At 41.3% G+C, this 21,079-nt stretch overlaps 1 protein-coding gene across 2 annotated transcripts in view; it reads right to left on the minus strand.

Annotated features, from left to right (window-relative positions):
- Positions 1-424: 424 nt before the first annotated feature.
- Positions 425-21,079, minus strand: part of PGM1 (phosphoglucomutase 1) — a 64,149-nt gene continuing 43,494 nt past the window's right edge. For both annotated transcript variants that reach the window (XM_041770528.1, XM_041770527.1), the window contains exons 7-11: positions 19,284-19,399; positions 9,846-9,981; positions 6,705-6,888; positions 4,037-4,171; positions 425-1,067 (exon numbers count right to left, since the gene is read on the minus strand). In XM_041770528.1, coding sequence (XP_041626462.1) covers positions 978-1,067; positions 4,037-4,171; positions 6,705-6,888; positions 9,846-9,981; positions 19,284-19,399 — 661 coding nt within the window. In that variant the 3' untranslated portion in view covers positions 425-977. The remainder of the gene's footprint in view (positions 1,068-4,036; positions 4,172-6,704; positions 6,889-9,845; positions 9,982-19,283; positions 19,400-21,079) is intronic.

A 21,079-nucleotide genomic window follows, 5' to 3' on the forward strand; every position in this document is an offset into this window, starting at 1 on the left:
TCCAGCCAAATGCCAGTAATCCTGCTCTCAGATTCTAAGAGTTCTGCTTCTGTCCTCTCAATAGGCATTTTGGTATCTCAACACCACAAGGCACATGACCGTGCTTGCTATTTAATATCTCCTGAAAAACAAACAAAAAGATCTCCTAAAAATCATCTTGCTTTCCTTCATTCCAAATTAACTATGTTGTGCTTACTTTATCTGCCTCAGATGGATCCAGGGCTCAGTTGACCCTACTAAGATATGAAATTACAGTTCCTGAATATAAGAATTTTAAACCTAGCACAGAGAACATTTTGTTTTCTAGCTAGGACATCCAACCAAAACACAATACCTTCTTTTAAAAAAAACAAAAAAACAAAAAAAAACCTACTTTCTTTTCTGAGAGAGCATTTTGAAGTTAAGAAAAAAAGACATCAAGAAATAGTGGCTTATTTTGCTTTAATATCCCAAAATATTCGTGTGAATGGGACTATGTGGCAAAACAAGGCAGAAATCTGTAGACAAGTACGTCTCACTCTGAGGAAAGAACAGATCAGAGAGAAGGCACCAGAAATTGCATTTTGCTGGATCACATGTAAACAATTAATGGGGGAAGAATCACCAAAGAGAAAGGAACTTGTGCTGTCATTTCATTGGCACATCCTAAGGATGAGAAATGGCCTCACTAGCTGATGTTCAACTTCCATCTCACATTGTAAACAGAAGGTGGTGCTAGGGAGACAAAACCCACACAACAGCAGGGCCTAGGGGCATGAAAAGGGAGGGACATTAGCAAAAGCCCCTGGGTCCTCTTTCCCTCATGGCATCTCAATCGGCAGTGTTGCACTAATATGCCATTCACCAACAACTGGTTAGTAGAAAAAAACAAATCCTAAAAAGCCTGGGTGAATACATTTTGTTTGTGTCCATGCTCTTCGATCAGATGACTTGGAGGGTCCTAGGGTAGAGAGACGTACCGCATCTGGCCTGTCTTCTTAGGTGATAACGGTGGGTGCAGTGCGTCCTGTCCTCTCTTGGAGTTGGGACACCTTCAGAGCAATGGAAATAAGGGGGGCCAACATGACCTGAGGGAGACACAAGGAGAATCTTTTCCATTACTTTCTCTAGACACAGAGTCATAGTACCAGCCCCAAGACTGTCTCCAAGAGTCATCTAACTGCCTCCTCCCATATTCCAAAGTCTCCTCAAACTCTGTAAGTCTAAACACAAAGATCTTTCCCCCTAAAATCTGCTTCCAGCATTCCCTATCTCAGTGACTCAACACCTCAGTCTATCATGTAAAGCTAATGAACAACTTAGAGTTACACTTGACCCTTTTCGTCTCCCATATCCCCCTTGTCCAATTTATTCATAAGCCTAAGTGGCTTTTACCTTTCTAAGTATCTCTCAACAGCGACCATTTCTTTCCATCCTGGGGCCACAGATCTTGCCTAATCAACATTCTCTTTCTCACCTGGAACAATACAGTGCTTCCACTTCCACTTCTGCATCCTCCACTTTGTTTCCTCCACTGTACCCAAAGAGATCTTTCCAAAATGTGACAGCACTACCCTCCCAACTACCTCTCACTTAGGGGGAAAAAAATAAAAGAACTCTGCTGTTGCAGAATAATAGAACATTATATTTTATAAATATAAATATTATTTAATAATTTTTAATTAAAAAAAATTTTAAAGACCACTTTTCTAGCTCAACGGCCCACTTTAGAGATGAGGAAACTGGTACCTAAAAACATGAAGTGATTTAACCAAATGACTCAAGGACAGAGCCACAAATAGTTCATTTCCTACTGCCCACTGTTACTTTCCCTCATCTTAATCTCCACCAACTCATTATTCCTGGATGAAAGCTGGAGAAGCAGCTCCATATGCTGACCACACCACTTGCCTTTCCCCTTGGGGCTCCAATGGTCCCATTAAGGGCCAAGGCTGAGGCCCAGCAGCTCCAGAGTAAGGGAAGGCATCTCCTAGCTGGAATGGTGGTACACCTAGGCAATGTGGGCACCACATACCCTTCAGAGCCCTCCCCCCTCCTCCTCTCTCCCTTCCCTTCTCGCTTTCCTCCCCTCTTCCCTCCCACCTACCTCCCTCCTTCCTCCCCCACTTCCCTCTCACCTCCAGAGGACTATGTTTCAAGGACTATGTTTCATCTTTCATTCATTCTTTATTATCTACCACATGCCAGGTATTAAGACAAAAAACACAATTCCCTGCTTTTTTCCCTCTTGCTCTATTATTTTGTGGGTCTACAATGCAGACACCACTGCCTTTGGTTTAAGTTTTAGGGACACCTGTAGCACAACAGAGATCAGGCAATGACTGAAACTGAAGTCTGGCCACCGTAAAAAATGTAAAAGTGAAGCATCCTCTCACCTCCCTCTTTTTTTGTAATAAAAATAACTCTAAGAGCTTCCTCAAAAGCTAATCCCATGTGCCAGGCACAATGTTTAGAATTTTGCACCCCGTGTCTCCTTAAATCCCTATAGTAACTCTGAGAAGTAGGTCGTGTTCTGCCAGGAAACCAAGGCTCAGAGCACTGAAACGCCTTGCCCACAGACACACAGCTACTCAGGTGGCAGGAGCTGAATCAGAAAACAAGATCTGGGCAGCCCAGGTGGCTCAGCGGTTTAGCGCCACCTTCAGCCCAGGGCCTGATCCTGAAGACCTGGGATCGAGTCCCACGTCGGGCTCCCTGCATGGGGCCTGCTTCTCCCTCTGCCTGTGTCTCTGCCTCTCTCTCTCTCTCTCCCCCTTTCTGTCTCTCATGAATAAATAAAATCTTAAAAAAAAAAAAAAAAAAGAAAACAAGATGTGTCTCTGCCTCTCTCTCTCTCTTTCTGTCTCTCATGAATAAATAAAATCTTAAAAAAAAAAAAAAGAAAAGAAAACAAGATCTTTCTAGACCCAAAATTTATGCTCAAAACTGCTATGCCAAGGTTTTCCAAATGAGTTTCCGAGGATTTTAATCAGGTGTTAGAAGAAAAAAATCTTTGTGGAATAATAAGCATAGTGAAATGCCACTTTCACAGGTGTCTTTCCTGTAAGTTCTCCCAGAGCCCTCAAGGTACAGTGTGTTATGAATCCTGAAGAAGGGGTTAATGTACCACAGGACCTCCTACACTTCTTTTGGCTATGGAACTCTGGTCGGAGCATTTGTCAAGACCATCGTGTGAGGAACAAACGAGGTGAAAGTCCCCTGTGGGTCATAGTCTCCCCGTGGCTCCTCCCTTAGAGTGGCTGTCATCCCAGTTTTCTGCCCCAGCCCTGGCTCCAGGGACCCTCCTCACTCTGACATACTTCTGGAGACCCTGGGCAGCTGGGAGTCTAAAGCACCAGGCTTCAAGTCTGCAGACTCTTCCACATAGACATTTGTTGCTGGGTCATGAAATTCTCTGCCCCACCACCAAATCTGGAACCAGTGTGTGCTCTGCCAGAAAAGGCTATCAGCCCAAGCAAAGTGGCAAGTGACCAGTGACAGACCAGAATGCCAAAAGAGGAGCTGGTTTAAAGATGAGTTATCCTGGGACACCTGGGTGGCTCAGCGGTTGAGTGTCTGCCGTTATCTCCGGTCGTGATCCCGGGGCCCTGGGATCGAGTCCCACATCAGGCTCCCTGGGGATCCTGCTTCTCCCTCTGCCCATGTCTCTGCCTCTGTTTTTCTATGTCTCTCATGAATAAATAAAATCTTTAGAAAAAATAAAGATGAGTTATCCTGAATCTGCTGCTTACCAGGCATGTGACCCTATTAGCTGCCACTTCATCTTTCTCTGTTTCTTTATCTCTAGCAGGGATAATAATAGAGTCTACCTCATTTGAGACTTAAATGAGTACCTCCATTTCGGTAATGGGTTTAGAACAGAACTTGGCAAATAGAAAATGCTGAGATAATTGTTAGCTCTTAACTGTTGTTACGATGTACTGAAGGAGACATGGAGAAAAGTGAGCACACGTGTTTGACCATTTGAGAAATAGTGCGACTACCATCATTCCCTCCAACGGAATGAGCCAGTCAGGGCACAGGGCTTGGGCATCACCTGAGGGTCCTGGTAGATCTTGGCAATGTCCTTCTCATAGCTGTCGATGTACAGACGAATGGTGGCTCCTGCACTCCCAGTGCCGCTCAGTCGGAAGATGATGCGAGAGCCATCCGCAAAAATGAGCCGCAAGCCCTGGAGAGGATAAGCAGAGATGTTTTCCTCACTCGCTGGAAGGGAAACTGAAGACTGGCAAATTACAAGGGATTAGCCTGGAGATCTAATTTCATCCATACTTGATCAATCGGAGGATTAGATCTGTGATAAATGACAGCAGTTAAGCGTCATGATCCTGCCCTGGTCAGACTGTCACTGCGTCCAGCCAAGGGGGACTGAGCTCATGGGGAGAGAAGCATTCCCAGGGTCAGGTGGGAAATCTGATCCAGGGCCTAGAGATGCTGTATGACACAGGCCTTCCCTCCCTTGCCTCTCCCCACTTCCCTGTAATTTATGGACCAACCATTCCAGTTTGAAGCCTAATAAATAAGTAAACAAATAAGTTGCTAGATGCAGAAATTTGACCCCCAGATCAGGAGGAAAACCTGGGCAGAATGGGCTGAAACCAGAGCAGAACAGATTCCAGACAGATGAGAGGAAGACCTCTTTGCAAATCGCCAATAAAGAGCCTCAAACAGAGAACATGAGGCCACATGCCCTCACATGAAGCCAGCTATTCCCAACCTAGCAAGCAGGATTGAGTGATCACCTCCCCTCCCCTCCACTCCCCTCCCCTCCACGCCTGAGGACTCCAAGCAGGGTGTGTGTGGGCGCCATGCCAAACCCATGCCCCTGACCCCCTGCTGCCTTCTTCTTTCCCTCCTGGCAGCATCTCTCATCCTCAAGAATCTTCTTGCTTCAGGGGACTTGAGGTTGAAGACTCTTGGGTAGGTATTTTGTCATCTGAGGTAGGAAAGTTCAGCAAGACAGTTATCTGAGAACTCTCTTGCCTTCGTGAGCCCATCATCCTTCCATACAAAGAAGAATTTCACATAAAGTCAAAAACCAACCAGGAGGAAAGACGCTGCTCCTCAATGTCACCAAAGACAGCTCTGCTTGTCACCAAATCCCATCCCATGTTTCATCGTGCCATTCGGCAGTAAAGATAGCAGATGAAACACTTGAAGTACCTTCCTGATTCAGTCATCATCAAGGGGGAGGATACCGTTAATTCTCATTTATCGTTTCTTGCTTTCAGAAACCTACCAGGTTGGTCTACCTCTCCCACAGCTTCAACTTGAAGCTTCCAAATTCTTTTCACTTGATGGTAGATGCTATATCTACTTTGGAAGATTCTCCCTCCTACCTGGTCTTCCATTTAGATGCTCAGACTTTCTGATTATAGAACATGAAGCTGTTGAGTCCTTCCTCACAGAGTGCAGAGAGCAATACCCGTGCTCATGCTGACACCCATCCACATTCACCTCAGCTCCCCTCCTCCTTCCTCACAGATGTTGGGTACACTGTAGAGTTGGGGTTTACTTTCCCTAATTGCCCACTTTCTCTCTGAAGGCTTCTCTACAAAAACTTATACGCTGCCATCCTCTGGACCCCACCTTCCCCTTTCCATACCCACTTCCTACTCTACCCCTGACCTCTCTTTTTCCAATTATCTCAGACATCGCTTACAATCATCCAGAGTTCTCACAGAGGGTGAAAAGGCATAAGGAAAAAGCCTACTGTGCTAGCATTTCGAGGATGGGACACTTCTGGCGCTGAGGGTCGCTGTGGCCATGCTCCACCCACCCATCCATTGCCTGCTCTCCAGACAGACACTAAATCAATCCTGCGGTCCATCTCCTTCAAAGTTGTTGGATGCCTTGAGAAGGACCAGGCCAAAAATCTAGGTCCATGAAAAAAGCAACCTGGAAAGCTGTAAAAGAATTTTCATTTCCCTCTTTATTATCTCTACTTCTAAATTATCAGTGGTGAGTCTAATCTGTGACAACAGCAGAACCAGAGGAGAGAGGACCCCAGGCCCCGGGTATTTGTGAGAAACCTGGTCAAGGACCAACCCAGCCTGCAACCCTGGGTCTCTGGCACCCAGTGAGGGAAACCCTAACAGCTCTGTCTGTATCCAGGTTCTCAACTGAGATGTCTTGCTTATGCACTGCTGTGTTAGGACTGGCTGCAAGTCACGTGCTGCCGACAGTAACAGCTATCTAACATTTCTAAGTCTAGAACGCCTCATCAATTATTTTCTTCTTCTTTTCTCTCTCTTTTTTTAGAACATACCAGAAAAATGTCTATGATAATGCCACTCTCATGGCTGGCATTCTGCTATAATCTCTTGAGAGAAAAAAGGGGATTGGTAGCTAAGGCAGTAGTTCACCTTTTCAGCTTTAGATTCTAGGTCTCCCTTCTGCACATGCACTCAACACATGTCTTGCACAAAATTCTGGGGGATGTAAAAATCCCTCTGGAGCCAAAGCTAAGAATCTCAGAATGAGGGCCATAGGGGAGTACACAGAATCAGGGCAAAACCCATTTTCCCTACAAGTATATTTGCAAGTTATATGTGACCCAGCAAAAAGCTGGCAATCATTTAACAACAACAACAAAAAAAGGTAGCAAAGGACAAATGATTAAGTGGCTTTTTGCCTTATTCTCTTGAGATTTCAGAGATGAAGCTCTGAGGCCTTTCTCCCACTACACATCAATCTGTTCCTACCTGATTCCTTGAAACGCTTCCATCCACTGGATCACTGTATTCAAAGTTATCAATTTTCTCCACGGTGTAAACTTTGTCACCCACTGATAACTGTTTGCCCATGAAGGAGCGATCAGATATCAGGGCCTCCAAGTCCTTCATCATTTTGTTGGCACCCTCAGCCTCCACCTCCTCGTAATCATACCTGCAAGAAGTCACAAAGGTCGGGCCATGCACTGACTTCAGATCACACTGAGGTAGATTATGACTTTCTTCATCATTTGTTTGGCCCTCCCCTAAAACCTCCTAACTTTAGAAGAAGCTGGCAAAAGGCTGAGCTTGTCCGTCTCTGGGGAGGGAGCAGATCAGGGATGAGAAGAAGGCTTTGCAGGATTTCAGGGAAGGTTTAAGAGATTCTGAGTAAACAGAAAACCCCCATCTTGGCTTTTCTACAGAACAAGCTCGCTCTAGAAGCTTCAAAGGCTTTTGAGAGAGTCTAACATTTAATCACTGCATCCTGAGGAGGTATTATTAAATGCAATGCTCTCTCTAGAGGACTCTGTATCAAGAAACACATGAGTCAGGCATTTCTCTTCCAAACTCCTAGAGTTTCTTTGGGATAAATGCTGAGATGGTTCCCAGTCTGGGACCTGCCTGAGGCTGCTGAGATTTTGGTGAAGGAGAGTTCCAGTCTCCACAGGAGCTTCCTAAAGGGAGGCCAAGTTTTCACTGACTAGATAGAAGTAGCTAAACCCTAACTCTTTATATCTGAAACACCCCTGTCCTATCAGTGAAGGTGGATTCTGGTCTAAACTGCTTTGGGTTCACCCTGGCAGAGAAGAGCTGGTGTAGACACAGAAATGTCAAAGCAAAAAAAAAAAAAAAAAAAAAAATCTGACTGTTATGACTATTATTATTACTCTAAGAACTGTTCTTGATTTCTTTCTTATGAAGTTAAAGACTCTTACAGGTGGCTTTTCTTTTTCCTTTTTTTTTTTTTTTAAAGATGTTATTTATTTATTCATGAGAGACAGAGACAGAGAGAGAGAGGCAGAGACTCAGGCAGAGGGAGAAGCAGGCTCCATGCAGGGAGCCCAACGTGGGACTCGATCCCAGGTCTCCAGGATCACGCCCTGGGCCAAAGGCAGGCGCTAAAGCACTTAGCCACCCAGGGATCCCCAACAGGTAGCTTTTCTTGACCCTCTTGAGAGAGTTATTTTTTTAGAAGCTCAAGACAGCAGAGTCTATATTTATTTGCAATAGTGAAACAAATATGATATGTGCAAGATGACACCTCTGAGACATGAGAAATACTGGAGAATTAAGGCCAACCTGTTCTGGCTCCAGGATTCTATGAATCAAGGACAACAGTCTCCTTAATCTTTAAGTCAGCTTTTTCCCCTAGTTAAAATGATAAACAGCAAGAAATTATAACCAGGTGTTTGTGCTTTACATCTGTGACCTTTGGGTGTTTGAGGGAAGTGTTCTATAAATCCTAGACACAAAAGGGCATAATCAAAAGAATCTGGACTTTGGCATCAGAACTACCTACGAATCTAGCCTCTATCACTTACTAACTGTGCAACTACGAGCAAGTTGCTTCATCTAGCAAAATCTGTTGCCTTATCAATAAATGTTTTGAGGCTGGCATGAAAGAATGCACACAAAGTGCCTAAATGCAGGTTCTAGAGACTTTATTTGTGATAGTAAGCTGTACCTGAAATTAACAAAAATATGTTAAAACGATTTTTAGAAGGAGGCTTTTAACTGATTCAAGAGTGATCCCTTCTCTGAACAAACCTTCGTAACCTTATTCCATTGTGGCTACTATTCACTTGTTAACTCATTCATTTATTTATTCAAAGCATATTTACAGTGTCACTATGAGTGAAGTGTTTGGTGATCCCATGAAGCACAAAAACAGACATGGTCCTGTCTTCATGACATTCTAGGCTCTAGAGAGTTCATGACTACTGCTCTGAATTATCAGGTTTTTCTGGTTCTTAGAAAGTAGAGATCCTTGTCTTGGTTTTCAGGGCTACTGTTGTGGTACCATGTGATAGTTTTTACTTATACCATCCTCAAAAGAATGACTTGAGGGAGAAAGACAGCAATGAATGTCTCTAAAGTCGATAAAAGCATTCTAATTAAGGAGGCTGAGTTGCTTAAGGTTTAATTCTTGTGAGACTATCCAGAGATCATGGACTATTCAATCTGTGATGTATTTTTTAAATTCTCTAATTTAACTCACCTATTTTATAGAAAAGGCAAGTGAGGTCCAAAGAAATTACATGTATGCCTTTCTTATAGATAAGCAATTCATCCACTCTTCTTTTTCTCATAATTCCTTTCAATAATTAGAACAGTGAGGTCTAGGAAAAATTTTGTTAGATTTTTATGCTTACCAGGGGAAAGGCATATTGGAATTAGTAAAAAGCCACCACTTGAAAAAAAACATTAATGACTTTTAAAAATAGAAGTATGCAAGGCAAAGAAGAATTACTAAGTATTCTAAGTATTTTGTTCACTGCTGAATCCCCAGTGCCTGGCAGAAAGTAGGCACACAGTATTTATTGAATCAATGAATGAAGTATTGACAAGTATGCAGCCCTTGGGGACCTATTTTAATGAGTCAGAAAAGTTGATTTAGACTAAGCATAATTGTTTCCATAATTTCACGAAAAAAAAAAGTTTCCATACTTTGAGTGCTCCAGAGTTTATAAAACACTTTCAGACTCATATTTCATTTAATCCACTCAACGGTGGACTGTTATTTCCATTTCTACAAATGAGAAAAATGAGTACAGTTTTCTGTTGGAGAGAGGTTAAATGATTTCCCAATCCACAAAGGGGCAGAAATAAATTTCTAATATGTGCTTCAGAATCCAAATCCAATGCAATTATCATGGCCACCTGCAAGTACATTTTAAAAAGGCTTACAAAACATTTATTCTTTTGACTATGATAACTAAATTTTTAAGCCTCTTCTTTGTGGCTGACATAAAAGGTGACCCAGACTGAATTATTTTAAAAACCCTCAATTTGTAGAGGCTAGATGAACTAGGATTTTATTATCACTTGAGAGACAAAAAAATTTGTACACATGAGAACTCTGCCTACTTCCCCACCCTACCTCCGTACCCCAGCCAGGCTGTGACTTACCTGGTGAAGAAATTCCGGCCATACTTTTGCCAGTGATCTTTGAGAATGTCCTCCACACTCTGTTTGCGGGCAGCTAGAATGGAGAGCCAAGCGAGGACAGCCCAGAGTCCATCTTTCTCACGAATGTGATCAGAACCTGGCAGAGGGACAGTAAGCAGCAATGAGAATTGTGATTTCTCCAAATAATTTGGGAATAAACTCAAGAGTAAACATATAGACCCAACCAAAAAAGTCATAAAACTTTACTGAGGAACTTAAATACATGGAAGGAACCACATACTGAACAAAGCAAAATAATACTGAAAAGAAGTTGATGCTTCCCAAAGTAATAGAGATATTTATAGCAAATGCCAATAAAAATGTAAGTGGAAAAAAAAAAATGTAAGTGGAATAGTTTGGTGGAACTTGATATATCATTTATAAAGTATAAATGTGAGAAAAAAAAAACCCAAACAACAGAAGAACATCACCATTATAAATATTCAATAATTAAGTCTGGTAGTTTAATGAAACAAAAGAGAGCATCTAGAAAGAGACCCAAACACATATGTGACTAGAATATATGATTAAGGTGTTACTTCAAGCCTGTAGGAAAAGAATGAATTACTTTTTTAAGTAGTATTTAGATAACTAGCTAGACAGTTGGAAAAAAATTCAACTTTTTCTGCTATAAAACACTGTACCAAAAAAGATTTTCAGATGGATTACACATTGAAATATAAAATTTGGAAACCTTTAAATCCCCAAAGAGATGTATAAATAAAAGATATATAGAGATATAAATATAATTTAAATATATAATAGAAATATAATAGAAAAAAATATAAATATATATTTTAAGTCATGGGGATGGCAAATACAGGTAAATTCAGAATTCATAAAGGAAAAATATGTATCTGTCTATTAAAAATGATCATTTCTACCACCAAAATAGCTATAGATAAAAGGCCACTAGAAAACTTTTTAAAAAACCACATTTGCAATATAAAGTAGATGTTTAATGCACCTCAGTATAGAAAAAAATTTATGTATTAACAAGAAAAAAGTGAGATTTCAATAGAAAAATAGGCCAAGGATATAAACAATTACCAAAGAATAAATACAGGTACCCAATTACATAAGAAGCTAGTATTATTTTTTAAAGCAAATTAAAGTTAAAACTACAATAAGAAATTGCAACTTGCTTGACAAATGGCCACAGATTTTTAAATGAGAATACCCAGTACCAGGAGAGGTATAAGGGAAATGGGATTTCAGCACGCTGCTGCAGGGCAAGGTATAATCTTCTGGAGAGTAATTTGGCAAAAAGTATCAAAGTCTTAAAAATGGATCTACTTGTGGATCCAGCAACCCCAATCTAGGACATCTTACTTTAACCAACAGGGATTTGGTTAGATCAACTATGACACATCTGTCCCCTTCTAAGGCACTTGCTAAAATCTTTACCAAAACTCACAGATTCGCTCATCTGGATGTGCTTCTAAGCATGGAGACCCTTTTCCAAGAACCTGATGTGGGACACAACTCTCGTTTTTTGCCCTTAACATCCTAATGCTAAAAAGGAAACAAAACAAAAAAAAAACAAAACACACCACACGAGGACCATACTGAGCACTACTTTCCGACTTCTGAATAGGAGTCAGTACAACCCCTCTCTGACAGTGCTTTGTATATTAGTATACCTTGAATTCTTTATGTGCCTTTGTGCCCTTCTTGACTTCCCACTGGGTCTTACTCTTCCTAGAACATCGAGTATCTCACAATGCTGACTATGTAATAAGTATGAGTTAAGTTTGTTTCCTTCCTCTTTTCATCCTTTTAGACCCAACTCAAATGTCCTTTCCCACCTGGGACTAGTTTCCAGCTTCCCTACACAGTTATGAGCTACTTTCTTTCTCTTTCTTCTCCCATAGCAACCTGCTCAAAACATCTGCTGTGGTACCATATTCCTTAATCATCTATTTTTGAGCCTTTCACCCCACTTTTCACGTATTTCTTAGAGACATCTCTTACATATCCTTATAATTAAGTCTGGTGACTAGAATAGCACACAGAATAGTTAAACTCATCCACTGCATTCCTTTACAGTTGTTCATCAGTTAATTAATCTACTACAATATTTTTTCCTTCCCTTGTTTGGTTCATAAAAACACCAACTTTTTTCAAAAGATCTCTTCAGCAAGATACCACTTTTATAAACAGTTTTCAGAACTTGGAGGCTGACAAAAATGGAAGTTAGGCAATACTTTTAGCATCTTATGTAACAATTTTTTGGTTTACCTGATTTTATTATCTATGAACTTTTATATTTGCCTGTATTGCTATCTCAAGGAACAGAAATTAGCTCTCTGGCTCTTATAGTGTTTACAAATGATGTTTTGGCAATAGTTCACCCTGAGCAGCAAGATTCTGGCAGCTTCTCCTATATATTGAGAATTCATGACAAAAGTATACAACTTGGAATTATTTGTCTGTGCTCCCATGGGTATTTTTCTTCCTTCCTTCTTTTCTTCTTTTTCTTATTTTGTATTTATTTATTTCTTTAGGCTAGACTGAGAACATAGGAGGCAGTTATCCTTTGTTCTTTTCCTGTTCTAAGTAAATAATTCAGCTTTTTATTTTATGAGGAAATGAAAATAAAATCTAAACATCTTACCTTGACCAAGTTACTTGGAGATAAGTAAATCACATACCTATATCACCAACAAAATATCTGCCTTGGATAACATACTCAAATATTCTATTCCATTTGCACAGCCTCTAGTCTCTCTGGAAATTCTAACTACTCTCACTAATTACCTTCATGTTATCAAAACTCTAGGTAACTCTAATACTCAGAAAGTCTGGGTACATTTTTTTCTTTCTTTCTTTCTTTTTTTTTAAATTTACTTATTTTATTTTAGAGAGAGAACAGGGGAGAGACAGAGGGAGAGACTCTCAAGTAGACTCCCTGTTGAGCATGTAGCCCAATATGGGGCTCAATCTCAGGATCCTGAGATCATGACCTGCGCTGTAATCAAGAGTCAGATGTTCAACCAACTGAGCCACCTAGGTGCTCCAAAAGTCTGGGCACATTTCATTTTCTTTAGGATCTGATGAATGATGACAAGCTATTAGTTAACAAAATAAAAATTAAAAAATAAGGCAATAGTGTATATATGTGTGTGTATGTTTCTAAAGTTGCTGCTTATGTAGTCATGGCAGTTGTGTTTCAGTGGAAGATGCTTTATATTTAAACGTCACAAAACCAGAATCTGAAACTCTGTTACTTATTACCTTAATTTTTCTAAGTCTCGGTGTCTTTGACTATAAAATGGGGATAATGTTACCTTTTTCACACAACTGTAAGACTTTACTGTGATAAGAGAGTTGAAATATTTATGAACTGTTAAGTACTGTATAAATGCAAAATACTATTATGGATAAGAGAAAAACAAAGAAACATTTGGGGAAAATGAGGGCTTTCCACTATCTTATTAAACTTTCAGAAAGAATCTCTCTTAACTGTACATATTGGTAAAGAAAATGGAATAGAACCCAGTATGTTTCTTTCTCTGGACAGTGGCATTACAGTGTTTTCCTCTTCTTCCTCATCTAATTTTCCTACTATGAATGTGAATTATTGGCATCATTTCTTTTAATTTAAAAAGAGGAAAAGAAGCCAAGCTCCTATAATTTTGAGAAAAGGGAAACACTGCCAGCAAACACCCCTCTGTGTCCTAGCTGACACACAGGCAGAGGTGGGGTTTGCACTGGGTGTCTTCACACTTGGGCCAGCTCACGGACTGAGTGCATGGGAATCCTGCCCCATCAGCATCTTCAAACACCTGCCACTTCGCTTTAGCCTAATCAGCACCTTGTGATAAGTATAAACCCAGCTCAGTCACGGTGTACTGTGGGCCTCAGCCAAGAAAAATGTCAATCCTTGCTGAGGGAGCCAAAAGCCAACAGTTTAGGGATCGGATCAGGTTCAATTTACCAGTATGGGCATCTGGGGAGTGCTGGTTGCCTGCCTCTGCCAGGGGATGGGTCTCAGGATGGGGCAATAGCAAGTGAAATAGAGCTATATGGAGTTGTCTGAAAACACTTGCATCTGCATCTGTCTTTCTCTTTCTCTGTCCATCTTTAGCTCCCCTTTGGTCTTCTTCATCTTTTTTAAAAAAAGATTTATTTTACTCATTTTAGAGAGAAAGGGCGGGGAGCGGGGTGAGGGGCAGGGGGTGAGGGAGAGAGAGAAACAAAAGCAGGCTCTTTGCTGAGTGCAGACCCTAACACAGGGCTCAATCCTGCAACCCTGAGATCAGACTGAAGCTGAAACCAAGAGTCAGATGCTCAGCCAATGGCACCACTCAGGTACTCCTCCCTTTTGGTCTTCTACACACGCTACTCTCTCTGCCTGAAAATTTCCACTCCATAAACACCTATTTGCCTGGCTAACATCTGCAATTACTTTCAACTTCACCCCAGCCCAGGATGGCTTTCTTGTTTCCCTCCATGCTCACCCCTAGTCTATCTAACACCCCTATCTGTTCTTACCCCACCTAGACCATGAGCTGTATCCCTAGCTGGTGTGTCTGGCACACAGTCAATAAGAGTTTGCCCCAAGAATGGTCAGATGCCAGCTGACTGGCTGGGAGGTTCAGCAGAGCTGCTCTGTCCACAGTCTTGTCTTCTTTGGCTTTTATTACACAAATGAATTTACTCTGAAAGTTCAAGTAAGCTCCTCAGGAAGGCTTTCTAGATCACTCCAACCTTCAGGGGCTCTCCCCTAGCAACCTCCGGACCTTCCATTTAGCACTTAACCCAGAACTGCCTTGTGACTAACCCTGGAACTGTTTCTTTTGGAGGAATCTAGTAAGCATCTGACAGGCAAGAACCATGTCTTAACCCAAACTCCATTTTATACTCAACAAATACGAATCAGTGCCTATCATGTTCCAAGTACATGAGAAAATACCAAGATGAATAAGACATGTTCCTTGCCCTCACAGATAAGCATAGACATACAGGTGAGGGAGATGGACATGCAGGTAATAGTTTAACTGAGTTAGTTATAATTAGGTTATCAGCCTAGTTTTAGTGGGGTAGTCTGTCTGGGAAATCTCCAGAGACAGGATGTTCTAACTTTTCCATGGGGACTTTACCTACAGGAAAATGTACTCAAGAGCTCTGCAAACTAGAATGTGCTGAGAACCAGACAGAAAATCAAATCCCCTACACCACAGAACCAGGTTACCTGACAGTAAAGCTCTCAGGGCACCCTGTCCTTCACCACTGATCATTTTGCACACTTGTAATTACCTGATTACAGCCTGACTTCTTTTCCCAAATGTGGACTCTACAGAGCCCTGCACAAGATCATACCCACTGTGCCCCAAAGTCTCACTCAGTATCTGGGATACAGTTAAAGTTCAATACACATTTGAGGAATGAGTCAATGAAAAGAAGTACAAACATGAAAAACTTTTCATAAGAAATTAAAAGAAATTTGCAAAACATCAATGCTGTGCTCCTTCAAGTTATCTCTCCTATAGGATGCATCATCGCTAAAACCTTTTAAAGATGAAACAGGAAAAAAATGTTACTAACCTCTAGACCTGGCCAGATCATAATTTGCTGGCATATTTCTATATGATACCTGGTTCGTCCTCAACTCTTTCCTAACCTTCTGTCCCAGCCCTCCATTTTCCTGAGGGAGAATTTCAAAGGCAGTGATATTCTATTCTATCTGGGACTGCACTTTCTATTTCCTTCCCTATTTCCCAACAAAATCAAGGCGGGACAGAACACCATTTTGCCCTCTGCCATTGTGTATAAACAAGTGTATCATCATCCACAGTTAGGGGGAAAAATAACTTTGCATCATGAGATCAACCCAAAATAATAGGTTCACCCTGTCTAGTTCTGGGGCCCACTTCTGAGTCGCTTTACTCTGGCATTTGTAATGCTGATGTGTGAGGAAGTGTCCTAACCTCTGTGGCTATGGTAATCCTGTGGACACTTGCTGTTCCTCCATCACAGACAGACAAATGTATGCTTGGTAACATTGGTAATATTATGGCTTGTGTTTTGAAATGCTGATGGTTTGTTTTATTTGGTGAGCCAGTTATTCTGAAGTCTGACTCTTTTGCACTTATTTGCAAGTCAACATCCTTTCCTTTATAAAAGCTCAACAAAGACCTTGGGTCCCTGACTCTGGACTACAGAGTGGGAATGGTGTTAGAGTCCCCACAAGAGTGGCAGATGGCTTCAAAACATCAGGTAAGGATTCTTCATTGAGATGGGTGCTTAAGTAGAAGAGCACTGACTGCCAACTATGATTCCAACAACACATAGGAAATCACACTGAATGACTTTTAAAGTCTGTTCATTTCCAACACTAGGATTCTGTTTATCTAAATGGAAGGTACCAAGTGAATAGTGTGTTCATTCACTCATGCATTGAACAAGTGTTTGCTGAGCCCCTATTCCATGTTGGCCTGTATAGGAGGCTCTGGGGATATGATATGATGGAGAATAAGACAGATGTAATTCCTGTCTTCACAGAACTTATAGTCTAGTGCTGCCAACAGATTTTAGTTAAGTAACCATAAATAATTTTAAAATTACAGCTATAATATATGCAACAAATGTGTGTGCCATGTGTGTGTCAGTATATGCAACAAATGTGTGTCCCAGTCAATAAGAAGGGGACTGGACCCACAATGGAAGGTTAGGGAGGCTTTCCCGAGAAATTGCCTCTGCTCTCACCTGAAAAAATACGGAAATAAATGACCCTGTACTCAATGAAGCTATAGAATTGAAATACTGCAAGGCTTGTTTAATCACTAATGTCCACTCTGAGAAATTGTAAAGAAACTTCAGGAAGCAGTCACCAGAAAGGAACTAGCAGGTGGAAATTAACTCCTCTATAAACAAGGAGATCAGAAGTTCAGTTAAATGACTTCAGCTGCCACTCATTCACAGCAGTAGAGACCCATAGCTATGCAGCTTGGTTTTTAAAATGTTTATTTCAGAAACATTACAGAACAATTTTCTCTTTTTTCAAAGGGAAAGAGAGCTTGTGGATCATTCTCATGATGCATTCTTTCTTTGGATAGAAGAGACATCTAAGGGAAGATAAAATCATGGTTGGCACTTAGTATTTGAATGGGTCAATAAATAAAGAGGTAGAAACTTTAGCAAGAAATAATTTAAAGTCTAATGTCTGGGTTCAAAGAAATCAATCCCTCAAATGAACAACAAACTTTCGTGGCAAATTTGCCTGAGTACAAAATTAAAGGGGATTAATTATCCTCATTATATGGGCTAAACAGTATTATGAACTGTCCTGAAAGCTAACATAAATGAAAGCTATTTCCAAAAAAAGCACAGGGTCCAGTTCTCTAGAAATAATCATTCCGCTCTAGTCTTTACTTCTCAGTTAGGTCATTTGGAGATTTGGGCTCAGTTCTGGACATGATCTAAGGGGTCCAATGAACTTGGAAGCATCTAGAAGCTGGTAGCTGGGTATATAAACAATGTGAAGTGAGGAATGACCAGGGAAACTAAGGATGGGTAGCCTGGAGAGGAGAGGACCCATAAGCTGCCTTCCAGTAGGTGAAGCCTGTCATGTGAAAGGAACCACTTGCTGTCTCCAAGTTTTTTCTCAGCCAGTCCATATCAGGGACTCCTATATGGCTCCAGGGTTTGGACTCACCTTGCCCAGTGCTTCCCACATGGATCTGTAGGGCCAAGATGTTACTAGATATAATACACACACACACACACACACACACACACACACACACGACAGAGAGAGAGAGAGAGATACAGCTAAGTATGTTTAGGTAAAACTGTATAAAGAGGATTCCTTACAGTAGAATGTTTTGGAATCTTTGAATGCTAATTTTATTATGAATATCCAAGAGAGCTATATTCTAAGTTTCCCAATCTCTACTGAACTCAGAACCCTGTTCTGGAATTAGTATCCTTCCACACACCCATACACCCTGGGAAACCTTGTTCTAAACTTTTCTCCCTTTCACTATGTTTAGCATTGATACATGTACAGGGGGTTAGGGAACCAAAGGTTAAGACATGGTCCCTTGCCTTCAAAGACAGCTTCATCTATAAAAAAGAATGACTGAAAGCAAGCCTGTACTTGATAACATTGGGAAGGGGTGGGTATTTCATGGAATAAGACCACCTCATCGGTTCGTGGACATTCATCTGGTATCCCATGGAGTAACGTGGCATCATCCATATTTATGAAGTAGGATAGGGCTAAGCAGTGGCCTTGTATTCCCTGACCAAAGACAGAGAATGTTCAGAAACCATCAAGTCTTCTTGGTGGACACTGTTCAACCCCAAGATTCATCTATCTTTCTTATATTCTCCAATTCTATCAAATCAATTCATTACCAAGGAGCATTACAATTCCCTCAGGGATACCAAATTTCTAAGAACTTTGTACATAGATGTCTCAAATTTACCAGCTCATTCTATCCATCCTATGCCAGATTTTGTAAGAAATGAAATAAAATCAGCATTCTCCTTTCTTTAACCTAGTATGAACTACAACTCAGTTGCAAGGCTTAGAGAAGGCTCGATTTTGATCCTTGCTTTGCTTTGGTACTGAAGGACCAAGATCAGTCCTTTTACTTCAAAATATTGGGTAAAAAGACTAAAGGGCCATGTGCCTGGATGGATGTTTCAAGAGGTGAGAAACTGATGTAGGTCGGAGGAGGCAATAGGGAAGGTCATGGAAGTTAGGACTTCAGTATTTGGACAGCCAGGTAGAGAGGAGGAGGGAGAGCACAGAAAGTAGGGTGTATGGGTCCTGAAATGTCTCCCCAGCATGCCACCACGTTCCCCTCTCTCCTCAGACTAACAATTTATGCAGACATCCTCATGGACAAGGACATATTTTTAATTTCTTGACCACCTAGCAAATGTTCCACCCTAACAGTTTCCTTTCTTTTAACCGAAATGAATCATAACTTGTTGCCACAGCAAACTTGGGCCTGTGAAAGATAAAGATTTAATGCTGCACTGAAACCTCCTTTTAAATAAAAACGAAAAACTGACTCGCTCCACCATATTTCTTTCCAGAAAGGAAAACATTTATAAAAGTTTCCTTGACCACGGAGGGAAGAAACCTATGTTTATCGCTCTGTTTAATCTCTACAGACGCACTAACCATGCCGCCCAGGAGGCCCCCAAACTTCCTGTCTTAGTGGATGCAATCCTCTGGAAGTAAAATTAGCCTTCCTCAGCTGAGCACACTCATGGCTTTTCAAATGTGTACACTTCATCAGGGTTGTTATAAATAAACTGCATCTTGATTTAGGCCACATCGGCCACGGGTGCTATTTCAGTCCTGCCTTAGCAGTGGGAAGCGTTCCCCACAAGTCATGTTTACAGGCAAGGAAACGATAGCACAGGCCACGCACTCACCAGTCCCGAAGCTCTCTTCCCCACAAAGGGACAGTTTGCTTGCATCCATCAAATTCCCGAAAAACTTCCAGCCAGTCGGGGTTTCATACAAAGCGATCTTTGTAGCATTAGCCACCCTTCAAAGGCATGAAATCAAAGTTACATCACAGCAGGACTGTTAGCTTAGCCACGTGAAGGAGGAAAACTAGCAACCATTATTGTAATCAAGGGTCCCATTTAGCATTGCTCAGAGGTACACATAATTCTAAGATGGGTGGAAAATCGTAGGAGAAAACTTGTGCACAATGGGCCATTATACGTGGAGTCAGAGAAGGGGGTAGAAGAGGAAGAAGGAAGAATTAATTCAGGTCACTGAGTTTAATATCTTAGAAGAAGCAACAGTAGCAAAAAAGTGCAAAGCTAATTTTGAGGCTATTTAAACTCAACATGTTTTGGATACAGACTGCATCTGTCACCACTCCATAGAGAACAAAAGAGTGATGTTATGCTGCAATTAGAATCACAGAATCATAGAATATTGGGTCTAAGAGATCACCATTTTACAGAAAAGGACACAGGGTGTAGGAGGTTATGTGACCAGGCTAAGGTCACACAGCCAGGATGACCAACGGCCTGCTATTCAGCTGCCCAGTCAATGCTCCTTTCATTTCACCAGAAGGCTCAGAAAGGACAGAGTCTAGGGGGTCTCCCATTTGTACAACTTCCGCACACTGCTCCTTGGTCCCTTGTCCCCTTCAACACATCTTTTACTCCTTTCTATGTACCTGTAGACTATTTAAGACTTTTAAATGACTTTTTTTTTTAAAAGATCCCTTTCCCTCTGAAAAGGAGGAATAATCTGCATTTCATTCACTGTTTTAATAAGTTCTGCCTTCCAGGGATCCCTGGGTGGCGCAGCGGTTTGGCGCCTGCCTTTGGCCCGGGGCGCGATCCTGGAGACCCGGGATCGAATCCCACATCAGGCTCCCGGTGCATGGAGCCTGCTTCTCCCTCTGCCTGTGTCTCTGCCCCTCTCTCTCTCTCTGTGTGACTATCATAAATTAAAAAAAAAAAAAAAGTTCTGCCTTCCAGAGCCTCGGTGTCCATCGAAAGATGAATGGATAAAGAAGATGTGGTTTATGTATACAATGGAATATTACTCAGCAATTAGAAACGACAAATACCCACCATTTGCTTCAACGTGGATGGAACTGGAGGGTATTATGCTGAGTGAAATAAGTCAATCGGAGAAGGACAAACAGTGTATGTTCTCATTCATTTGGGGAATATAAATAATAGTGAAAGGGAATATAAAGGAAGGGAAAAGAAATGTTGGGAAATATCAGGAAGGGAGACAGAACATAAAGACTCCTAACTCAGGGAAACGAACTAGGGGTGGTGGAAGGGGAGGAGGGCGGGTGTTGGAGGGGAATGGGTGACGGGCACTGAGGTGGACACTTGACGGGATGAGCACTGGGTGTTTTTCTGTATGTTGGTAAATTGAACACCAATAAAAATTAATTAAAAAAAAAAAAAGTTCTGCCTTCCAGAATGCTCATCTTATTGCTAGCAAAGCAATGTCAGATGCTAACATTTGAGGAGAATTAAATCTATAATCTTGAAAGCTCAAAGTACAATAAACTTTTACCTGGGTAATGAGTTATTTCCATTGTGATTCTATATTTAGATTATTAATTTTTCCAAAATTTAGAATTAAACTGCTCTTGGATGACACAGAATTAGACCTGCTAGGTCTAATTACAACAGCCTGGCTGAAACCAGCTCACAACTTCAGGTGCAGGATGTGGAGGCAGAAG

This window comes from Vulpes lagopus, chromosome 10 (genome assembly GCF_018345385.1).
Source record: "Vulpes lagopus strain Blue_001 chromosome 10, ASM1834538v1, whole genome shotgun sequence".
In the NCBI taxonomy this organism is placed as follows: Eukaryota; Metazoa; Chordata; class Mammalia; order Carnivora; family Canidae; genus Vulpes; species Vulpes lagopus.